We start from the raw sequence: 20,766 nt of genomic DNA, 5'->3' as shown, positions 1-20,766 counted from the left end.
ACAAATTTACGCGGCTAGGAATTATGATAATCTAATAAGAATACATTGTACGAGTATAATAAGCTGTTGATAATTAATAACGTCTAGGAATAATAAATCTAAAAATACAATCCTACAAAATTATTATCAAAATAGAAGATAATAATATTAATATAAAACTAGGTTTATTATTGATGTGCTGATAAACGGGGCAGAGAGTTAAAAAGCACAATAACTAATTATTAGGTAGGTATGTATTTGGACATAGAAAAATAAAATGAAAATTAAAAGAGATAATGCTTTGAAAGCCGATGCGTTTGCTCATGCTAGTGTGGGGTACCGTGTCATGCCGTCTCGTTGGTGCTACCGAGTCAATTAGAATTTCGTAACTTTGACGCACACCTTCATTGAGTCATCTTCCTCAACCTCGTCCATCGTGGAGAGACGCCTCTCGACCTCCGATTGGAAGTTCTTTGACATTAGCTTCTTGTGTTTCGTGCTAGAAATACAAAATACATAGGTATATTTACTCGTGGTCCGCCCCGGCTTCGCCAGTGGTACCTACAATATGTTTAAAGTTTAAACTGTCCTATCTCTCAAGTTGGATCGAACTGCATATGGTGTGCGAATTTTATTATAATCGGTTAAGTGATTTAGGAGTCTATTGAGGACAAACATTGTGACACGGGATTTATGTACCTATAATATGATATACAGAGCATATTCTTTGCAATTTTCGTTTAGATTTGTTGATTGTCATTCTTCTTTATAAGAAGCATTTTAAATATTCTAGAATGAACTTACGACTTTTTCCCAGATTTGGCCTTTGAATTTCTCCCCTCATCGCATCCCTTGCTCAAATTACTGTTATTAACTTGCTTCCATATTCCAGTTTTATTCATTTCTTCAGAAATATTGATAGATGCCAGGGGTATGTTCATTATGTTCCCATTTATCAATGGGATTTGTAAATTCTCTTGATATTCAGGTGGATTGTTCTTGTTGTTGTCCTACAATTGAATAGCCTAAGAATTGTTTTGAGTAAGACATATTCATAAATGATGTATCTTTTACTTGTGCATAATGCGCTACATGATAGTGTCGTGTATTTACAAAATTATACACAATCTTACATTAAATTTCTACAAACATGAATTGAGCGGGTACTGATCCAATAAAAAAAACACATCGATAAACATGGGCTTTATTTACAAAAAATAATTTGGGTACTAAAATACGTATGAGAACTACGTACGAACGATGACATAATCAAATTGCGTTGGATAAGCTTATTTCAGATGACAAAGGGTGAACAGTTTTGCATGCCATCCCACCTCTCCGTCACCAAGTTCCCGAAGCTCATCTTGATTCCTTTTCGTCATTTCAGGCATGACGTCGTCTAGAATTTTAAGTTCTCTTCTCGTGAAGAATAAATCCAACGCCTTTCTGATACCTATCATCACAACTAACATAAGCGGGAACAAGATTGATGTTGAGGAAAAGGATTTTATCAACCAGAGGCAAATTAGGCAAGTCAGCTGTATAGCTGTGAATATATGTACGCGGCGGATTGGTACCTGAAAAATAAGACATTATCGTCAGTCATCGTAATTAAAAAAAAATAAAGGTCTATAGGAAATAGTATTATTCGTACCTGTCGAAGAAACATGTGATCCGGCTGATATTTTTGTGGCATAAACATGATCAAAATTCTATCAAAGAATTGAAGACCTTTGAGGGATGCAACACCCATGTAAAGGAAGACTCCGAACAGAACTGGCATAGGTATGTGTCGTAATACTGGTGTGAGTACAACGGAACAACCGATTGTCAAAAATATCAATATATGCGTGACTCTTTGTTCTCTTACTCCTAAGAATTGTGGCTTTTCACCTGGAGCTGCACATTCAGATTCAACTTTCAAGGAATTGACGTGGTTAATACTCAGGACAGTGGCCGCCACAAACCAGGGCAATCCCATGATCGAACATATTTGTATTAAAATAGCCAATACAAACAGATCTAGATGGTATCCACAGCCTTTCTTAAGTTTATTTTCTTTACGGTTAACGATAACTGCAGTGATCTGTTGATCCATAAATATCAGAATTGTCCCTAATAGTGCTGGTAAGATTGCGACAAGAGCGGACCAAATTGGATTGCCATTAAAAGGAGTGATCACCCATTGCCTCGATGGCAAAGTTGGTTTGAACTCAGATGGAACTTCAAGTTTTGGTGTTTTTACTCCAACTTTATAATCTAGGAAGGACATTGATAGAATAGCTATGATAACAGAAAAGTCACTTATAATTTGTCGAACCTAAAACAAACAGAATAATTATTAGTATGTTTAATTTCTGTGTATGTGATTAAATTGTATGATATTATTACCTTTGCTGGGAAAAACAATGAGTTCTTAAAGTCTTTCAAAATTATAGAAATTGCAAAAGTTCCGAGGAATAATATAATGGACATCAAAAATACATCTGGAACATATACTTTTGTATCGCATCCCCCTCCGGCAAGAGTACCATTATAGAACTGAAAAAATTTAATATTTTTTATATAATAGACGAGTAGTTATAAGTAACATGTGTCCATTGTTTGGAAAATAATCACTTACTTTACAAGACTCTTTATCAAGGGAGGTCCAATTAAATTGCTCAGGCACTCTTGAGTAATTGCTTGGTAAACAGTAACATTCATAATTGAGAATTTCATCAGGGCGTGTCTTTAGAGGGAATTTTTTCCCGATAGAAATAACATTCTCAACCGCCTGCAATTTTTTAAATTTATGGATTAATTATATTCCTTTTATGCCCTTTAGTAAAATGTTGTATGTTTTGAAATGTTTACCTTGTAAATAAATATGAATGCAATTAGCGTGGCGAAATTTTCCTCAGTAAATCTGGTAATATAGCAAACAAATGCACTAGCATCAATTGCTACTAGTGTGATCAAAATAATAGTTGTCCAAGTACCGATGCAAAATCTAAATGACATATAGTTCCAACCGACTTGTTTACAGAATTCAAATACAATTGTTTCGAATACTAAAACAGGTCCCGTTGATCCTAAAATTGTCAATGGTTGTCCTGAAAAAAAGCCATAACCCATTCCGCATACAAATCCGGAAACCAAGGATTCCATGGCTGCCATATTTTTGCCGGTCGCTTCGCCTAGAAGTCCCCCAAAAGTTATAATAGGTGATAAACAAGCAAAATACAAAAATATCCAGGACGCTATGCATTGTATTGCTAGAGCGTCTTTAAAGTCAGACCAATACCATGGCATTTTTCTTTTTAAATCATTTATTAAACCACCAAATAGTTTTCCACTTCGAGCTAAACCTGATTCTTCGCGTTGACGTTGTTCCTCCTCTTCTTCGTCAGGTTCTTCTTTTATATTGTTATCAGTTGGCCGCTTACGAGGATCTTGAGATGGAATTGCTGCAGGAGGTTCAATTCTAATAGCGGGATCCCACTCGCCAGGTGGGAGAACTGTAACGGCGTCTAAAAACTCATCAATTCCTGCTAGTAAATGGTCACGTCTTTTTGCTCGATAAGCTACTTCGTGAAAGATCTCGTCTGACATTAAAGTAGCCATTGCCCTACCGATTTCATGAAAACTAGAATTACTATTGGGTGGACCTAGCAATACAAACATAAATCGAGTTGGTACTGGCACTTCCGTTAAATCTCCCATAATTGTTCCTGTTTTCAATCTAACAAACGCTGATAAGGTTTTTTCGAGGAAATCAACTTCGCCGACTAATATGTTGGAAGCTTCAGCGCCTGGTGGGATTTTGCGCATAAAGTGGGTATTACTTTTATGATTAACATCTCCATTCATTGTAACATCGTGATTATGTTGCATAGATGCACTGCTCGGACTTTTTACCATACCTTCATCGTGTGGTGCGCCTGAAAACGTAAACTATCGTCTTTTATTGTATTGTGAACATGCGCAGTAGGTACCATAACAAGACTTATAAATCGATTTATATAGTGGTTAATTTATCTTGAAAACGTGTAATGGAATTGGAACAAAAGCATGGCCAAAATGATGATTGTAGTCAATTTGATAATAGTGAATAAATGATTTGATGGTGACATTTATGTGCATTATGTGTTGACTTCATAAATTATTATCATCTAGCAGATATAAAGATGATGAAAATTTAGATTGATAAAGCACGAGCAAAGCTTGTAATTTTGATGTGGCGAGAACACATTGAATTCACAACAACTATGAAAGTTAGCGTTTAGCCAAAAATAATATGGAGTAAAAACATATGTGTAAGGTACATAAAACATTAAGAGATACCAATTAATATAAAATAATAAAGTTTAGAGGAAAAAACATCAATAAAAATTTTAGCGGTTACCCGCAAGAGGGATGCCTAGGAAACGACCAATATCTCCTTTGTGAGATTGTCCACTGGTTGTACTGCCCTCTTCCACTGAAATATAATGCCATGTGATCGCAAAGGAAATCTCAATACGACGGAAATTGGAAAATTTTGGTTGGGGTAGGTATATCATAATATATATACGAGTATACATAAAGATTACAGATACTTGGTGTTATGTAACTTAGGCTAGCCGAGTGCACGTGACTCACGCATTTTTACATAGCGTGTTTGGTGGAATTTGGTGCACTTTAATTGTTATACACTGAGCTGACCTGGGACAGCTAGATAGCAACCTCTTGTGTCACTCGCATGAAGAAGAGCAGTGTTAGGCGACGAGGTAGGTCCTCGACAGCTTTTTGAGCTACTTCTGACATCCCTTTCCTGTAAATCTGATAGGATATCGCCAAATATCCAAGTTCATTAAGAATAACGATTATTAATGTTTCAACCATACAAATAGTACTTACTTTTACACGAAGAATGGTTCCTTCCAATGTCGGCTAACGATCGAATCAACGGTAGCCTTGACATATTATTATGATGATGATGATGATTGCGTTTTTCGTGCTGATGTCTATGTCGTCTCAATAGAGCGTCCTTAACTTTTTCCCTATTATCGTAGCCTAGAAATCCATCCATCACCATATTGTCTAACACATGTTCTGCTACTTGTTCTAATGAATTTGCTTCCATGTCAAGTATAACGGAACCGTTTAAAATGAGACTTCGTAGCTCAAACAGTGAGTGTAAAGATAGAGTGGCTACGTGTGGTTTTGACCATCTGTTGCCACCTTCTTCGACGTCTTCTTCGAACTTAATCCATCGTGCCGTTTCCTTCCATTCAAGTTCATCGCCGTCTTTTACAAGTTCTTCCATTTCAGAAAAAAGTGGATGGGATTCCATTGTGGAGTCATCGACATCTTCACCTAGTATAAACTGCACTCTTTGTGCTGGTGGTGTCACTGAAATATTGAATGATGATTACAAATAAATAATAGCAAAGACATCAGTTTAAATTTTGAACACAAAATATAAGAGAAACCAAAGAGAAATGAATGTCAGGTATTTTAAACGATAAAGAAAACAAACAAAACAATTTTTCAGTCAGTTCAATGTCTGTTCAATATATAATCCGTAAATGAGATCTACAGGAAGATGTTTTGTTCAATTAAAAATAACTGAAGACAGTAGGAAAATCGAATCTAGACGAGAACATGCTAAGTTTCTATGACATCTAATATCTAACCATGCTTGATATGGCATATGAATTGTTAAAGGGAAAATAAATTGAAACCGAAAATAATGAAATGGCTCGCGAATTTACATATTATCTTACATGTTTCTCCGTCATCCGTCACACTCAGCCTTCTAACGCGGGCCATTATCGCAGAGCCTACGAATCGAACATATTATGCATATGCGAAGAACTGGAACTTAGAACTTAGAAATGTATGGAATACACTACTGTTTGAATAACTATCCAAACATTTCGGGGCGTGTTCGCTAATTGATTAATAGTTTATGATGAATATATTTTGTTGGTAACGACATAATTTAATATAGTCTGTTTATTGTATAATTAGTCAGTATTTTATAAATGTTCATAATGAATTATTACTAATACTTTTAATAATTATTATGAAGCGAATATTCCGTATATTATAATTAGTATTTATAGTTCTAAACTACGGCTATAATGTCTAAAGGGTTCAAGATCAAAGTGATCATGGTTTGTAAGATGTAAAAGGTATTTCAGAAACTTGGCACCTTGTTAAAGCCTCACAAATACCTTATACCTGCCCAGAAATAACTTTTGGAGTGTAATTTATAAATTATAGGTGCAAATTAAGTCTAGGTTTAGATTTCACATATTTTTATTATTAAGTTTCGTTTTTAAACACTTAATTTATACAGAAGTAGCTGAGCTTGAAAATAATTATGTATATCACGTGTGGAAATAATGTTTTATAAACAGTAAAAATGTTGTAGGCATCGCTGCTCACATTAATAAATTCTCACATATAATAACAGTTTATCAGTTTATTTTTTTACTATTATTTTGTTCTTTTATATTTAAACGTAATATGTTGAAAAGGTAGATATGTATTAAAAAAAAATCCTTTTTATTACGTCGTATAATAAATAGTTACTAGTTAATAACATTTTATGAATATGATATTATTAAATCTATTTCTATAAGATTTCTATCAAACCTTAAGCGTTTATTATTGATATACTTGTTTAAAAGTTTATTAATAGGTATTTGATTTTAGACAATATTATTTTTAAACTAGCGGTCCGCCCCGGCTTCGCCCGTGGTACATGTTGACGTTTTCTCTCCATAAGAACCATCCTCGTACTTCATGGAATATTATAAAAAAAGAATTAACGAAATCGGATCAACCGTTCTCGAGTTATGCGCTTACCAACACATTTTGCGATTCATTTTTATAGTATAGATTAACCAAGACATATATACCTTACCTATTATCTATAGTTAATAAATAATAATCACATGAGGACTACATATTAGCATATAAGTCAATTCGGTTCATTAAGCGCATTCATGAATGCTTAGAGCTTATGAGCTTTGCTACAGCAATATGTCTATAAGCTATTTGCATCAGTAACTACCGTTTGTTTGTTCAGATTATATTTTGCATTGGATAATCTAAAAATACCTTGTTAATTTTCTATCTAGCTAGCCAGTGTGTTACGTTTTATTTCTTTTTATCTTCTTACATCTAATAAAACATTAGATTTTATTATTAGATAATAATAATTCAACAATTCATATTTTGTATCTAAATATTATTGTTACTATTTCCTATGATTTAAACACAAAATATGAGTGTTTTATTATGAACAATAGTGTTGATAGTAATTGATTCTTAAAGATTTACTTAACATTTGAAAACTCAACCTCTTTCGATACATCTGCTAAGATATGTACCAAAATAATTTCTCGAAAACAATGTTTTAGTAAATTAATTTAAAAAGTTTTCAAGGAGTCTAGACATCGTTTGATTTACATGTTTTTAGTGGTCGGAAAATTCCAATTTTTCCTTTAAGATTTAAATATTCAAACGGAGGTCTTACATCGTCTCCCAAGAGATAAGGGTCATGCATTTCAATGAAGGATCACTCGATCGCTCTCGTAAAAAACGAATGAAAAATATATTATGCGTACAACTTGTATGTGGTTTTTACTTTCGTACATTTCATTTAAAATCAGTTATCCCACTACAAAATTGATGCGGTGTAGATAAAATGTTTACTTTTAATTTATATACTTTTTACTTTTGATGTTTAGAAAATAAATATTTAGCCGTTTGGATAATACACCTTTACGTAGAGTTTTAATATTCTTATATTATTTACTAAATGAAAAAATAACGAACAAATTCAGTATTAAAAATATAAAGCTCTTGGGGTCCAATATACTTCATATTAAATAAGAACAAAACAGAAAGAAGGCATGCTATAACAACATAGTATACTTACTAGGTTTCTCAGGGTCCTTCTCAGTGCGATGGTGATGTTTGTGTTTCCTATGAGAGTGTCGGCGAGTCGGCACGTGAACTCCCACGAACACGGTGTGCGCCCGGTGACCTGTCAGGTGCAATTCATTAATTCGACATACATTGACGCTATTATTAGACCAGTCACACAATACCGCCTGAAAATGCACATGTGTACTTCGAAAACATTTACGTGAGCGATACAGTCGCTTTATCGTTACACGTGCTGGATTTTGAACGGATTCTAGGAAAATAATTGAATTATGCGAACGGACATGGGATAATGGAAAATCGTTTTGTGAAACACAAATAAAGTAAGTTCCTGGTACATTCTTCTATCGTTTCAAGCTACATTTCTTGGAAATCCCTCGTCATTTGAAAGTACACTGTACATAAACGTATCATGTGTATTGCTTCCGTAACAGCACCATATAATATGTAATAAAATAATAAACCTTTTTTATAATTTTTAAATCGATCTCAAAGACTCCAAACCTAACAAAAAGTCTGATTTTGTGAACAGGCAACAGACAAATCATATTCTCTATTAAAGAAAATCAATAGATGCAACGTAACTGACCCAGTTTTATTCCATCATAAATTCATAAGAATAAATCGATTTAACACTTTTGATTTAACAAACTCAAATTTAACACATTTAACTGAAATCAGTATTAAATTAATAGCTAGAGTTCTACCATCAAATATTATAATTAAATAGACGATTTCACAGTCTAGAAATTGTTTGGACCACAAATATTTAACAAGAGATTTTCGCACCTATGCTAAAATTGTTTATTAAATATTCCATAGTTATAATTTGATTTTGTGGTCCTTCGTCTTTGTTGTCGGACGTCGGAAGGTCTTTATGGTGTTAACAACGGTGTTAGCTTTGATAATGGCCGTTTGGGAATATCATATTTTTAGTTAATTGGTCGTTAAATGTTATGCGTAGAAATGTTAAGAGAATAACAGTAATAACACGTAAGATATCGTGTAATTTATAACATCTAAATAAATTTAAATTAGGTATTATTTGTGTCTCTGAAATACTAGACTACTTCCCTAGTCAGATGAATCTAGTGATAAAAGGTAAGAACTACTTTAGCTTTCACTATTTCATTGCATCCAAAATAAAGACTAGAAACTACGGTTAATCTATTCAGGGAAATATTTTCTTATCGTAATTCGTATTCTTGACTGAATTTGCCCGAAATACTTCTTAGTATTTAAATTTTAATTAGTTGCCTATAGTTACTAAGAAGTCAAAATGTGATAAGCATTTGCTTGACTGATGTGCAAATATTCGCGTCAAGTATTTCAATTCTTGCCAAACATTGCTCGCTTCTGCCAACAATAGCAACTAGGTATCAACTCAAAAATAGACATTAAAAGCATCGATTATAGCTACAGCTCATACGATTGTCTAGACTAGACTGTATTTGGTATTGATCGGAGCTGAAATCCGGTGTATTTTGGAAACTGTAATGGGCCCTCCTCACAATGGGCACCGATGGCCCAACAAATGATCGTCGATGTTTACCGCTTTTACTGCGATTATGAAAATACATCTACATCAAGGCCGATCGTAGACATTTAGGTCCTCTACAGTATCGTTATTGCCTCTACTCGCCAAACGCTGCTCATTGTGTAGAGAGCCCATTAAAACGTTCCATTCAATTTATAGACTAGAGTAGATAATTTTTGAAACAAAAAAAAATCGCAGTCGGATGAAACCCATTACAAAAGGAGGGGAATATGATGAAAATAAAAGGAAAAATAAATTACGGTCAATCCGAGTTTGGGAAGTGGGAGGGGGCAGCTTTTAAGAGAAAAAAGTGGTTTCTCTCGATTTCCGACAAAACTACAAGTCCTACGGAAAAAAGTTCAATGGCAAAGTTGTAGGTAATTAAAAGTTCTACAATTTTTCTATTTACAATTTTTTCACATAATCTCAAAATTTAGGTGAAAAATTCAAAAAACCAAGATTTCGGTTTTTTATTTTTATCTACTTTAAAATTTTTTTTTTTTTTACGAAATTTGGTGGAAACTTAGTTTATTATGTCCCAAATACACTGTAATTTATTTGATTGAAAATATTTATTTTTTCGCCTTATTTTGAATTAATACCAAAAAAACAACCTAATTTTCAATCGAAAAGTCACCCGTCAAAATATCAGCTTTTTTCAAAAACTTGGGGTGCCTTTTATTCATTGAAATCTCTACTTTCATATGGTGTTAAAAAAATAAACACCACCATAGTAAATGTTCTCAGGAAATGCATACAAACAGTGTGAAAATTAGCTTTTACTAAATCAGGCACACTTCTCAAACTACCTGAAATGTTTTTATCGACATCATTTTGCTTTTGAATATGCTGTAAAATATTATACTTAGAACAGATATTTTTTTTTCTTTTGAAATATTACCGAAAAGCCGATACAAGAGAAGATTTAGAGTTCGAGAAGTGTGCCTGATTTAGTAAAAGGTCATAATCACACTGTTTGTATGCATTTCCTGAGAACATTTACTATGGTGGTGTTTATTTTTTTTACACCATATGAAAGTAGAGATTTCAATGAATAAAAGGCTCCCCAAGTTTTTGAAAAAAGCTGATATTTTGACGGGTGACTTTTCGATTGAAAATTAGGTTGTTTTTTTGGTATTAATTCAAAATAAGGCGAAGAAACAAATATTTTCCATCAAATAAATTACAGTGTATTTGGGACATAATAAAGTAAGTTTCCACCAAATTTCGTAGAAAAAAAATAAATTTTGAAGTAGATAAAAATAAAAAACCAAAAACTTGGTTTTTTTATTTTTTCACCTAAATTCTGAGGTTATGTGAAAAAATTGTGAATACAAAAGTTGTAGAACTTTTAATTACCTACAACTTTGTCATTGAACTTTTTTCCGTAGGACTTGTAGTTTTGTCGGAAATCGAGAGAAACCATTTTTTTCTCTTAAAAGCTCCCCCCTCCCACTTCCCGAACTCGGATTGACCGTAATTTATTTTTCCTTTTATTTTCATCATATTCCCCTCCTTTTCTAATGGTTTTCATCCGACTGCGATTTTGTTTATCTTTTTATTATTTTTGAAGGCTTCTACCCCAGTCTATTAAACTGTTTTTGTTTTGTTCCAGTCTAAATGACATCCATACTAATATTATAAATGCGAAAGTAACTCTGTCTGTCTGTCTGTTACTCAATCACGCCTTAACTACTGAACCAATTTGCATGAAATTTGGTATAGAGATACTTTGATACTCGAGAAAGGACATAGGATAGGTTTTATCCCGGAAATCCTACGGGAACGGGTTTTTCTTTGAAAACGTGGGCGAAGCCGCGGGCGGAAAGCTAGTTTAATATAACTTTAGACCACTGAAATCGAAATATGAAAATAGAGTAACTAAACTAAACTCTGGAGACTGTGTCAATGTAATTCGTAAAATATTATTTCGATTTATAGCCTAACTAATACATAATCGTGATTATATTTTTATTGAAAAAATATACCTTTTCAAATTGTAGCGTTTGGATAGAGCTCATAAATATAGCGATCATTTGTTATCGCAACAATCGGATAGAAGAAAATAACGTTCATTTCGGTACAATGTGTATTCCTTTGAACGTATATGTATTAGAAATGTAGGTAATAAAGTTAATATCAATAAAAAATAGAATAACAAAATAGATAGATTATGTTTATGGAGTATTATTTTATTGCTATAGTAGTTCTTAAGCTGTCGTTAACATGTTTGTCATGGCATTATCATCCCTTAAGAAATAAGGGGATGCAAATGTCTCTCTCGCTCTCCAAGTACGTGTTCTTCAGAGTTTCAAATGACGTAAGTCAAGAAAAAAAAACATGTAATAGCCTAATTGCCTAATTTTATAATTTATTCATTCCTGTTTGGTTTTAGAAATGGACCTAGATATAATCATTTTTCAATACAATATCTATACACATTCGTAGAACGTGAGAAAATTTAATATAACACTAGCGGTCCGCCCCGGCTTCGCCCGTGGTACATAATATTTACGTTTTCTCTACATAAGAACCATCCTCGTACTTCAAGGAATATAATAAAAAAAGAATTATCGAAATCGGTTCAGCCGTTCTCGAGTTATGCGCTTACCAACACATTTTGCGATTCATTTTTTAATATAACATTAAATAATTTAAAGAAAGATCCCTTTATCGGCTATAATGTTGCCATCGCTACAATTCGTATTCGATTATTCAGCAGTATAATCGAATGCCTTTGCTCTACCACTAATCCTCTTTCGCCTTTAAATCACTTACACCTGACCTTGTAATAAGGCTTCGTTGTTCACCTCACCGCATTTTTTATAGCTATTTATAATCTGTGGCAAGGTAGGATTTATAAACCTATCAGTATAATTAATTTTACTTAATACTTAATGCGAGTGCAATGTTAATAATTCAATTGATTCAAGAACAGAATTGAAGACGTTCAATATTGTTTCCTAATACTTCAGGTACCTATTTATTATTAAACTTTAGTTTATTGAACAAAGTATCTACGTAATTAATCGTTAATTTGGATTTTATTTAAAAAAATAGAATTCTTACGATTGTTAATTAATCTCTAAACTTCAAAAATAATTACATACGAAGAGTTCAAGTTATTGACTTTAAATTTAAAAATTACTGATATACAGGCTGTCCCACTGTTGGTATACTAAACTCAAAAGAGGTTATAGTTTTGCATACGCTGAGTTCGTAAAAAATACTTATAAAATTCCAGATGCATTTTTTTCCAAATAGATGAATTCTTAAAACTCTATTTGTACACCCATAACAAGCAGATTTTTAGGAAAAATTCAGCAAAAAATTTTTGACGTAATTTTGTTGTTTAAGTATTTTTTACGTGATCAGTGTATGCAAAACTAAAAGTCCATTCGCGCTTAGTATACCAGTAGTGGGACACCCTGTATAACATATCAATCTGTTTATATATATATTTACATATTCCATCATTTCTTTGCACCTGACATCTAAAAGCCTCTACAAATATATATTTAGGTATTTTCTCGGTTTGATCCAGCTTATGAAATGAGCCTTTTAATATCAATTAATTAATCAACACCAGCCCATTTTAATCATCGCCTGATAAATTCAACTCAGAGGGTGTAAATCCTTTCCCAATCCAATGTTATAATGAAAGGATTTTGATGGAATATTTACTGTTCCCTAAATAGAAACCAATAAAATCGAATAGTTACAATCCGATTAATCGTCGAGAATTGCCTATACGAGCACAATATATTGGTGTTAATTGGGAAGCCTTAATAAATCTTTGTACATATTATATTGTATTACGAATGACACAATTAGCATAATTATATACACGTGGCAGGAAATAACCTATTTGAACATAGGTTAAAAGCCTACGATGTAGCTGCTTTCAAGTGCCATCAATAGTCATTTAAACACTCGACCTTCAACGTTTTCTATAGCTAGATGAGCGAAAGATTATTCTCGAAGTTTATATTGTATGCCTGTATGGATTTAAAAGCACAACTCAAACCTAACTTTAAATGTCAGAGGTAAACAGCGTAACTTCTGTTCAAGTGGAGTTTATAACTTTGGTTCTAGTTATCTGGGTAATCTGTGTTTTATGTTTCTTTAATATATCTGCGTATATTAAGCTAGCTAGTCGATCGCCTGGGCTAATGTTACTTTTTTGTAAGTTTTATAAATCTATTGTACTAATCCAGGAAGATAAATCCGACAATCCTATATCCATACTAATATTATAAATGTGAAAGTAACTCTGTCTGTCTGTCTGTTACTCAATCACGCCTAAACTACTGAACCAATTTTCATTAAATTTGGTATGGAGATATTTTGATACCTGAGAAAGGACATAGGCTACTTTTTATCCCGGGAAAATGACCCAATCCCGGAAATACCACGGGAACGGGAACTATGCGGGTTTTTCTTTGACTGCGCGGGCGAAGCCGCGGGCGGAAACCTAGTAATCACTAAAAACCCCGTTTAACTGCAGTTAATAAATAAATAATTATTATTCATAATATGTAATTAATATCTATATATATTGGTTGCTTTATTAATTCAATTTTGTATTCCTCAAATTAAAACAGAAATTATTTTTCTGTAGCCGTCAAGTAAATTATATCTAAGATAAAAAGATACAGATAAGATAATGAAATTCTTTGAAGAAATAAAAATAATTTATTCTTGCTATTTTTTGAAGGTGAAAGTTCAATGTTGAGCCAATTTTATGAAATAGATTGACACGAATTTAAAGAGATCTTTGATCAATAAGTAATAATTAATTTTCTACATTTTTGGGCTATTGAGAGTATACATTACACTGATAAATGTAACAGATATTTTTTAATGTCCTTTTTGTAGGTACTTAATTTGATATTATGTATCTAGAACTGTATATTATAAATGCTTAAAACATATATTTCTCAACAATAATCACGTTAATAACTATCTGGACTTAAAAAGTAACGCTTTTCTTCTTTTCAGTAATGGAAAATTTAATTAAAATATAATTTAAGCTCTTTGTGAATGAAACCCATCATAAATTGAATAAAAGCTATCGAATAGTGCAATAGCGTTTCGATAATAAGAGCAATTAATTCGTTGGTTGTTGGCAGCTGTATGCCGTGAATTTTATATCAATAGCTCATAGAATATTCTTGTGGCTGCCACGTTTTAGTGGCAATTGCGATTTATTATGGAATAGAAAATGACTTCATGTCGGTAAATGTAGATAGATGTGAAATAATAATTGGTTGAATGGTTTTAGTATTAAGAATTTTAACTCAGTGATTGAAATATAAGTGCTGGTAATTTTATAGTATACTAGTGGTCCGCCCCGGCTTCGCTTATGTACATCGTACATGTTTACGTTTTTTCACCATAAGAACCATCCTCATACTTCAAGGAATGTTATAAAAAAAGAATTAATGAAATCGGTTCAGCCGTTCTCGAGTTTTGCGTTACCAATACATTTGGTGATTTATTTTTATAATATAGATTCATTAATAAACACTTTAATTCATCATAACTTGGTTTAATTTTGTTTATCATTTTTTGTCCAATTAAATTTTACGTTTTAAAAATACGATGTAAGAAAAATACGTGTCTTTATAATAGCTCGATTTTTAAATGCAAATGCAATGATTAAGGTGATCAATTACTTCGCCTTTATTTACCAAAACCTCTGTATTCACTAATTGAAAGGCTCTAATGAATTTGGAATTCTATAGATCATTTTAATTCCTACCTCTTACTTCTTAATTTATCAAATAAAAATATGTAGGTAGGTACATAAGTGATTTATATTTTGACTCGGGATAAAAAAGATATTATAGCAGATTAGCAGATAATACAATACTTAATGGATGTAGCCTTTGACTCTATATTTTTTTTTTTTTTTTTTTATAACAATAATCTTTATTTCCAAAAAATATAAGATGCATAGAAATTGAAAACCCTTGCTCCCACACTAGGATTCCCTGTGTCGTGGGAACAAGTATCTTCCAGTGGTACATTTTAATCCTTATGCTAAGAAAATAAACTATTACATTAAAAATCTTCTATACAAAACAATTTTTTATTTTTATTAAATACTTGATACAATATAAATTCGTTAAGATATATAAATTCATGCTAACTACTATAATTAAACTCAATGCAAACTAAAACATGCGAGTGTGTGTTCATGTGTGGTGTGTGGTGTGTGGTGAGGTGTGTGTGTGTGTGTGTGTGTGTGCGTGTGCGTGTGTGTGTGTGTGTGTGTGTCTGTGTGTGTGTACATCAATATTGTAAATAATTTTCTAGTTGTTTCATGCTTCCAATTTCAAAAACTCTTCAGTCTGAATATAGTCAAGGCCTTGCATCCATACTTTAAGGGACTTTTTTAATTTCCATCTAGTCATTTTGAAAATATTTAGTTTAATGTTGATTTTAGTATATAAGTAAGGACCCAGGTAAGAGAAGGACTTATGAGCAAAAGATGTGTGAGTGGTAGGAGCTTTCCATGTAAGACGTCTACTTTCCGGATTATTTATGGTTCTAGCAGCTGACTTGTGAAATTTTAAAATGAGCGCCATTAAAAATAGCTTCCGTACACTAAGTTGACCGGTTTCTAGGTACAATTGTTTTGTTGGAAATCGGAAGGGCTTTTTATATGCCACTTTTATTACCGCCCTTTGTGCCCTTTCCACCCTCAGCAGTATGGTTTTACAAGCTGCACCCCATGCACATATTCCATAACACAGAATAGACTGACACAGCGCTGTGTACACAATACGTATCGTTTCTGTATCAGCCACATTTCTTAATAGTTTGAATATGTACATGAGTTTGCGAACTCTGGAGCTTAGGGCACGTGCTTGGTTCTCCCATGTTAGTTTCCTGTCAATTATGACACCGAGATATTTGATTTCATCTACTATTTGGAGATTAGGGCACGAGCATATTGGTGTTCCTACTTTGCAGTGATGGATGGTAAACCTCATATCTACCACAGGTGCCGTTTTTTGTGTTATATGAAAACAAACAACTTTTGTTTTGTCGGTATTCAGGGTGAGTAAGTTACTTTGCAGCCAACTTGCCATTGTTTGTAGACCTGCTTGGGCTACATCAACGACTCCAGCCCAATCGCGCTCGTAGAATATTACAGCAGTATCATCTGCGAAGGCAAAAACTTGAGCCTGAAGCATGTTCAATGAGCAGAAGTCGTTAATGTAGACCAAGAAAAGGGTAGGACCTAAAACACTACCCTGTGGGACACCGAAATTTATAGATTTAAAATCACTACAGTAGTTTTCTACCTTTACCCGCTGTAACCGCTGAGATAGATATGAGGAAAACCATTCCAAAGGTAAGCCTCTAATACCCGCACACTCAAGTTTCCTGAGTAGAATTTTGCGAGAAACAGTATCAAATGCTTTTGCCAGATCCAGGAAAACGCCAGCACATCTGTAACCACTATCTAATTTACCAACAATAAAATCAACCAATGATGTGATGGCATCCTCCGTGGATCTGGCAGCTCGAAATCCATATTGGTTCGGTGACAATATATTTTCCTTCTCCAGAAAGCGTATCAGTCTGCTGTTTACTATTTTTTCTATAATTTTAGATAGTGAGCTAAGAAGAGAGATTGGCCTATAGTTAGATGGTGTAACAGGGTCACCTTGTTTAAAAATTGGACAGACATTAGCAAGTTTGCAACAGCTAGGAAAAGTACCGGATGAAAGACTTAAGTTTATTATAGAAGAAATGGGTGGTGCAAGAGATAATTTGGAATTTTTAAGAATTGTATTAGTAATGCCATCCATTCCCGGAGCGGAGTTTGTTTTTAAGCAACTGATGACTTTCACTACTTCTGAAGGATCGGAAGGTGTGAAAGCAAGTGAGTTTGATGGACTTTTTGCTAAGTTAGTATAAGTTCGGGCTAGTTCTGTTTCGGATTTATCCAGATTGTTTAAAATTTTAGTGGCCAATTTTTCACCTATTTCTGAAAAGTACTCATTTACTGTATTAAGGGAATCTATAGGATTGTTAGTTTTGATGTTAAGAAGTTCATTATGAGATTTTTTGGTATCGTCAATTTTGCATATACGTTTAACAGTTCTCCATAGTTTTTTACTATCCTTACTAGTATCTTGAATAGCCTGTCTATCATATTCATCTTTTAAATTTTGTAATAAATTGTTGCAAGTATTTCTGTATTTTTTATACTCATTTTTAAGTGATTCAGAGTCAGGGAATTTTTTTGTGGTCATATGTAAAGCATCACGTTTTTTCATACATTTTAATAAGTTAGGGGTTAACCATGGTTTAAATATTATTTTACGTTTACTAGTAGTTATTTTTGTTGAATTTTGTGAAATGAGATCATTAAGAGAGTCAATAAAAATCTCGGTAGCCATGTCAACATTATCACAGTTATATAAAGTGGACCAGTCCATTTTTTCTATTGACTCTTGCAATTTATTGTGATCAATTTTCGTTTTAACTAAAATGTCCGTACTAGTCGAGAAACACTTATCTGTAGATGTTAGGCTAATTGACAATAAGACAGTATCATGGTCAGTAATATCAGAATGGCAAATAACTGCTTTGCACTGTGATCGTGACTTTATCATGCAATGGTCAAGACAGCTCCCCGATCTCGTTGGTACATTATATGCAGGTATATAACCATATTGGGTCACTAGGTTTAAATACTGCTCAGAATAGATAGACATACCATTATCTGTAATATCTAGGTTCAAATCGCCAGTTATTATTCTATTGCTAGTTGTACATTTTTTAACACACTTTCCAAAGAGTCCAAAAAGTTACACAAATCTGAAATGGAAGTAAAAGAAGGAGATCTATAGATTGAAGTTATAGAGATAATAGGGTTTATTTCTAAGATTAAACATGTCCCATTACGAAAACTCGGTTCCAATATTTTAACCATGCTAAGGCTAGCTTTATAATATATTACAATACCATCGCTTTTGTTGTAGCATTTTTTTGTATACACGCAGATATAACCAGGGAGATTGATACCCCCGAATGTGTCGTCAATCCGCATTCTGTAAGTACAATGACATCCGGTTGATAGCCAAGACGATCTAGAAATAATTCAAATGAGCCAATATTTTTACGTATACTTCTTATGTTCTGTGTAATCATTGTGAACTGTCTATTAACGTCTCCAAAGTAACGGATGCAAGATTCAGGCTCGAAGGTTTGCCAGAACGGAATAAAACACGTCTGGTCTATATCATCCATTACGTTTACGTTAGCCATTAACTTTTATAATAATAATTATGTGGAAACCAACATCTTTGATATATATATTGTTCAATTTTAAAAACTTAAATTTGTGTCTGTCAGAATTATATGTAAGTGAGTAAGAGTCAATTACATAAACACCTATAAGGTTAAATATAAATGCTTGTAAACAACACAATATACAATATTTTGAATAATTTAAATGTGGAAAAGTGAAAGCGTAAGAAATAGGTAAAATATTTATACATTTAAGACGGCTCTCAATTATAATTTTACTATATTGTAAATATTCGATACATACAATTAATTTCAAGACAACAATTTCATATTTAGGTAAATAACAACTTAATATACATTTGATGAATAGAATTACATTAAACTTAATTATACGACCCCTTGGAAAGCAATTGATGATACACCGTATAAAAATTAACTCACTGAAAAATATTATAATTTCATAAGCAAAAATAAATTCAAAATAAATAATAACCTTAGATACAAAATATTTTGCAGAAATATTATTAAGATTTATAATCGTTAGAGAAGATTGAAGATTTGTAAAGGTGTTTTTGATTAAAATAGTACCTAAATACACAAATCGAAACGTTGTTACGTTGTTTTGACTATCAGTATATTACATATAAAGAAAGAAAAAAAAAATTATTATAAAAGATTGGACTTTTTGTTTGTGTGTTTACTATTTTAATCAAAAATACCTCAACAAACATGTAGACATAATTAAGATACGTTAAGAAAAAAAATAATTAAAATAGATAATGAAAAACGTGTTAAACTTCCAAGAGTTTTATATTAAAATGTGAGCGCTTTATTCACAAGGCTGCGTAGGTGTAAGCTTAGTTGTAAGCCTGAAGCGTAGTTCGATCATAATTCATACAGATATAGGTAGGTGCTTTTTAAGCCAAATGTAATCAAAAACGTAAGCTTTTTTTACTGCATGTACATATGAATATACATTTTTATCTTATTGATATATACTTACATAATAATTGATATATTTTTGAATCGGAGATAACTTCATGAAATTTATCTCTTCGTTTTCTTAATAAGAAAGGATTATAAATTTTGTCGCAATAAAAGAACAGTATACGTACTAATTTTTTTCGTAACAATTCAAGCAGGATTAAAGCGGGATAGAAAATTTCGTAATCTGAGTAGCAGTTTTATTCACTTAAATAAATTAAAAGGGAATTTCCCGTTAGTGTCATTAAGTAAAATAAGTATGTATTACACATGTCAATGAACGAAATGTCGTCCTAAAAGTAACAATGTCGGTATCCATAATAGAATCACTCCATTTTACTTCGAGCGTAAGTATTTGCGAAAACTCAATGTTTTGATTCAATTTTGTATATATAGACTTAAGACACTCTGTTTTCCGAAACAAATAAGATTATTCGAAATGCCCATACAAACATTACATTTGAGTTACATACTGTGCCCCGTGGTTTTACCCGCAGTACTCTGCTCCCGTTGGTCTTAGCGTGATGATAGCCTATAGCCTCCCTCGATAAATGGGCTATCTAAAACCGAAAGAATTTTTCAAATCGGGCCAGTAGTTCGTGAGATTAGCGCGTTCAAACAAACAAACTCTTCAGCTTTATAATATTAGTAAAATAAAAAGGGCCAAAGGTCAACTCTAATATTTTGCTACATGCCCATAAACAGAATTCACTGAACAGATAATGGTAATAAATAAGGTTAATCACAATAGACAGGCCGTGGGCTGGCAATTACTGACGAAATCGTTTACGGTCTTTTGAATAAGTTTGTGTATCCTTACTGTACCGTCGCAGTATATATTTAATAATATTTTATATGTACATAATAACGCTTACTTACACACAAAAGTAGGAGATAGACATTGTTATGACACAAGAAACAGAAATAAAATTGAAATGCCATTATTCCGGCTAGCTAAAGTTAAAAATTCATTTATGGGCCAAGGTATACGCTTTTACAACAGAATTCCTCATAATATTAAAGAGTTTAGTAGTTCTAAATTTAAATCTTATATAAAAAATGTACTT

General features: G+C 32.6%; 1 protein-coding gene across 2 annotated transcripts in view; it reads right to left on the bottom strand.

Moving 5' to 3' along the window:
- Ndae1 (Na[+]-driven anion exchanger 1) overlaps window positions 1-20,766 on the bottom strand; it is a 50,554-nt gene that overhangs the window by 1,713 nt on the left and 28,075 nt on the right. Inside the window, exons 3-12 of one of the 2 annotated variants that reach the window (XM_089708271.1) lie at window positions 7,898-8,005; window positions 4,861-5,355; window positions 4,367-4,441; window positions 2,836-3,902; window positions 2,603-2,755; window positions 2,371-2,520; window positions 1,634-2,299; window positions 1,314-1,556; window positions 784-989; window positions 382-478 (exon numbers count right to left, since the gene is read on the bottom strand). In XM_089708271.1, coding sequence (XP_089564397.1) covers window positions 382-478; window positions 784-989; window positions 1,314-1,556; window positions 1,634-2,299; window positions 2,371-2,520; window positions 2,603-2,755; window positions 2,836-3,902; window positions 4,367-4,441; window positions 4,861-5,355; window positions 7,898-8,005 — 3,260 coding nt within the window. The remainder of the gene's footprint in view (window positions 1-381; window positions 479-783; window positions 990-1,313; window positions 1,557-1,633; window positions 2,300-2,370; window positions 2,521-2,602; window positions 2,756-2,835; window positions 3,903-4,366; window positions 4,442-4,860; window positions 5,356-7,897; window positions 8,006-20,766) is intronic. The other variant, XM_089708277.1, reaches the window with a different exon arrangement.

The sequence above is a fragment of the Colias philodice genome, chromosome 2 (assembly GCF_061535455.1).
Source record: "Colias philodice isolate Cphi_HAF_F1 chromosome 2, ilColPhil1 Martin Lab GWU primary, whole genome shotgun sequence".
Classification (NCBI taxonomy): domain Eukaryota; kingdom Metazoa; phylum Arthropoda; class Insecta; order Lepidoptera; family Pieridae; genus Colias; species Colias philodice.
The sequence above is the reverse complement of the archived record's forward strand: the minus strand, read 5'-3'. Positions and strand labels throughout refer to the sequence as shown.